General features: G+C 42.7%; 1 protein-coding gene across 1 annotated transcript in view; it reads left to right on the top strand.

Moving 5' to 3' along the window:
• CCDC3 (coiled-coil domain containing 3) overlaps nt 1–3,554 on the top strand; it is a 43,253-nt gene extending 39,699 nt beyond the window's left edge. The window contains exon 2 of the mRNA XM_009321751.1: nt 910–3,554. Coding sequence (XP_009320026.1) covers nt 910–1,185 — 276 coding nt within the window. The 3' untranslated portion in view covers nt 1,186–3,554. The remainder of the gene's footprint in view (nt 1–909) is intronic.
• Nucleotides 3,555–3,698: the final 144 nt, after the last annotated feature.

The following is a 3,698-nucleotide window of genomic DNA, read 5'->3' as shown; positions in this document are numbered from 1 at the left end:
GGCCCATCGATCCAGCCTGTCCAGGTCCCTCTGCAGAGCCTTCCTACCCTCGAGCAGATCAACACTGCCGCCCAACTTGGTGTCGTCTGCAAAGTTACTGAGGGTGCACTCCATCCCCTCATCCAGGTCATTGATAAAGTTATTGAACAAGACCAGCCCCAAAACTGAGCCCTGGGGAACACCACTCACATGTTAGCATAAAAAGCAAAGGGCAAGCTCACATCAAAATCTGGAGTTTCTGAAGGGCTGCTAAGCTGAATCAAATCTAGAGTTTTCCAATAGGAAACAATAGGACACGAGGAAATGGAATGAAGCTGTGTCAGGGGAAGTTCAGGTTGGACATTAGGAAAAGGTTCTTCACTGAGAGAGTGGTTGGTCACTGGAACAGGCTCCCCAGGGAAGTGGTCATGGCACCAAGCCTGTCAGAGTTCAAGGAGTGTCTGGATGATGCTTTTAGTCATATGGTTTAGTTTTAGGTAGTTCTGCGAGGAGCAGGGAGTTGGACTTGATGATCCTTATGGGTCCCTTCCAACTTGAGACATCCTATGATTCTATGCATAGTGACACCCCTTGGCCTGAACTCCAGTTTCGTATCAGAAATAGGGCAGCCTTCCTCCATAAATTCAATGTAGCCTCAGCGGGCTGGACAGGTCTGTCAAAACAGTTCATAAAAGTAATTGTGAATCACTAGTATCATTAAGATATACAATTTGGGGTCTTACCTGAATACAGAAGTGAAAGAGAGGATTTTACTAAAAAAGGTACAAAAAAAGAACAGAACTTCCAAAAAAAGCATTCTACTTTTGAAGAGCTGTGAGGTGTTTTGAGGAACACCTGAATTAACCCTTGTTTCGATGAGTTTTTGTGTAAAGTTCACCTGTTCCTATTTTGTTTCTGCTGTCCCCCCAGCTCATGTGCTCCTCAGTCCAGAAAGCCCTATTTGAGGAGGAGGACAGAGTGAAGAAGCTGCAGCAGAAGGTGGCGACACTGGAGAAGCGTAACAAACAGCTGCGAGATCGGGTGAAGAAAGTCAAGAGGTCTCTCCGGCAAGCCAGGAAGAACACCCGGCACATGGAGCAGATGAACCGAAAGCTCAGCGAGAAACTTTCCTCTGCAGGTGGTCAAATCCCCTATATTAACTCTTTGAAGCAGGAGAACTCCCATGCTACCTACCTTAAAGTATAATGCAAGGGTAAGTGCTCAGGCCAATGAGAATGGTGAATTTTGCCTGCGTTAGATCAGGATCTGGCCCTCACACCTTGTCTACACTGTGCTTCAAACCTTGCATCGAAAATGAATCTGAACTTGCTTTAGACAGTGCTAGATTAAACAGGAATGCAAACTGTGTTTGGATGGGTGTTGGAGGCACAGCCCAAAGCCATGTCCTCACTGTCCTCGGTGGACATAAGGCCAGACTGTAATCTGTGCTCCTCAGCCCTTACCCCGCCTCACCCTCATCACCAATTTTAGGTTACCTTTGATGAAAGTGGCAGTTCAGCCCCATGGGCCATTGCAGGCACTTGACACAGGAGCTCTTCTTGGAAGGATCTGGTGCCAACTTACCACCTCCACATGGGCTGGGCAAGCAAGGCTGGGGGGGGATATGTGGAGATGGATGCTGTAGGAAGGATGCAGGCATGAATGCTCTTTGCTCCATCGTCACCCCCAAGCCCTCATCCTCCCTTAAGCTTTACTAAAGTCTACAAAGAGTGTCTGAGCAAAGGCTATGTCCGGGAAGCATAGTCAGTTTGGGCCCCTCTTCAAAGTGAAGTATAGATGTTCCCAGATTGTCTTAAGACTGTTTCTAAATATCCCTAAATATTCTAGATAAAATATCTAATATTTTTTATTTTACCAGGAAGTGCCTCAAGGGTCACAGTAACTCCCTCAGGTGCCTTCAGCGTTGCCCAGCCAAAAGGGTTGGAAACCACATCATTTTGGGACTGTGTCTAGGACCTAATCCAGCTCCTGCAGTCAGGATTGGACTTAGCCTGAGTATTAATGGGTGCTGGGTCAGGCCTGGAAGACAATTTCAGATCCCGTTTTCACGCAGGTTTAATTTACAGTGTGGACAAGGCTTCAAGTTTTGTTATCACTGTTTGAGGTAAAATGGAGGTTGCTGGGCAGCCTCACTTAATTACACTTAGATACTGTAGAGACCACATCAATATCAACAGGGCATTAAAAATTAAGGTAGTTTATATATGTATATATTTTAAAATCCTATAGAAAATATTTTTATTACACATTTGATATAGTCTAATTTCTTAAAATATGAAGTAAATCCCATTTCTTGGTTATCTCATTAAAAAAAGGTCCATCATGTCTTTTATCACACATTACAAACTGACTTCTGCTCAAGCAGCATAGGTTAAGGCAGTATCCATGGCTGATAACATTTTCAGCTGTATTAATGTACCAGAGCACATCTTGGATCTTGGTACTCAACGAACCTTCCTTCATAACAAGGGCACCATAAGGAGAGAAAAGTGGAAGAAGAGTTTTTGTGTTTTTCTTCCCTTCTCAAAATAGCTTTTCTTACTCCAAGCATGAGACCCAAGTGCAGATATGCTTCATGCTTTTTGACAGGGGCACCTGGCCCTTGCCCAGCCCCAGGCAACACTGACAATTTGCCAGGGCTAAACCCGGTTTGTACAAGGTGGACCAATCCAGATGATCTCTAACATAGAGGGGAGGCCCTCAGAAATAACAGTGTGCAAACCACCGCTCTGCTCCTAACTCTCTACACTTTACCAGATCACTGCATGGTCTCCATGCTGTGTCTCAGCACTCAAAATTAGAGTATATCCAGGCTACAGCCCTGTTGGACCACGCTTTAACTGTCCCTGTGCTAGGAAAAGCCCATATCAGCTTTCAACCATGAGCTTCAGTCCAAGCTGAACTCAGAAGTTAAGCTTTGTGTTGGCTTCTAGGATGCCGCTGAGTTTAATTACCTTCCAGTTTTGCTCCTTTTGGAAATAGAGCTCTTTTTTTTTTTTTCCCTCCCCCCTCTTGAAAAAATATTGGCATTTCTTAAGATTCTGACTCCTCCACAAGCTCCACTGGTTTCAAAGGCTTTTGCCTGCCGAATCAGCACAATTTGAGTTGTTTTGTGCTGTAGTCAGCAATGCTGTTTCCTGAGAATTACTACAGACCTAAGGCTTCCCTAGAAGCCATCAAGAGATTTTAACTTCAAAACCTAAATCCATAGGAAAGTAACTAATTTTGGGGGGTTTGTTTCTCATTTCTAAACTGCTGTTTAAATAAATGAACTGTTTTTCCTGGTATAGGTATTAAAAGCTTGTGTTTTAATTTTTTGTTAATAAAAATATTCCCTCTGTTATTCATTCATGTTTTATAAATGTTTGTATAAAACTGAGAAAGTATAGTTAATATAGATACATCTTTGCTATTCTTACAAATTTTCCAAACACAGTGTTGAAAAACTTTCCTTTTTGGCTGATATTTTTGTATCTTGATGAAAAGATTGGAATTTTCTTCCTATTTCCCCCTTTCTCTAGCTTAAAAAAAGAAGTAAACCATTTTGTTCTCCTTGTTGGTTTTGTGAGCATTTTGTTATTTTGCAAAGAAAACAAAACCAAAACCCCCAAATGCAAAATCCAAATGCAACCCAAAATGTCCCTTCTGGGTACAAAACCAAAAAAAGTTGCTTCCTTGTGAGTTTTTTTCCTTTCATT

This window comes from Pygoscelis adeliae, unplaced genomic scaffold (assembly GCF_000699105.1).
Source record: "Pygoscelis adeliae isolate BGI_AS28 unplaced genomic scaffold, ASM69910v1 Scaffold202, whole genome shotgun sequence".
Taxonomy (NCBI): domain Eukaryota; kingdom Metazoa; phylum Chordata; class Aves; order Sphenisciformes; family Spheniscidae; genus Pygoscelis; species Pygoscelis adeliae.
Note: the sequence above shows the minus strand (reverse complement) of the source record. Positions and strands in the feature narration are given on the sequence as shown.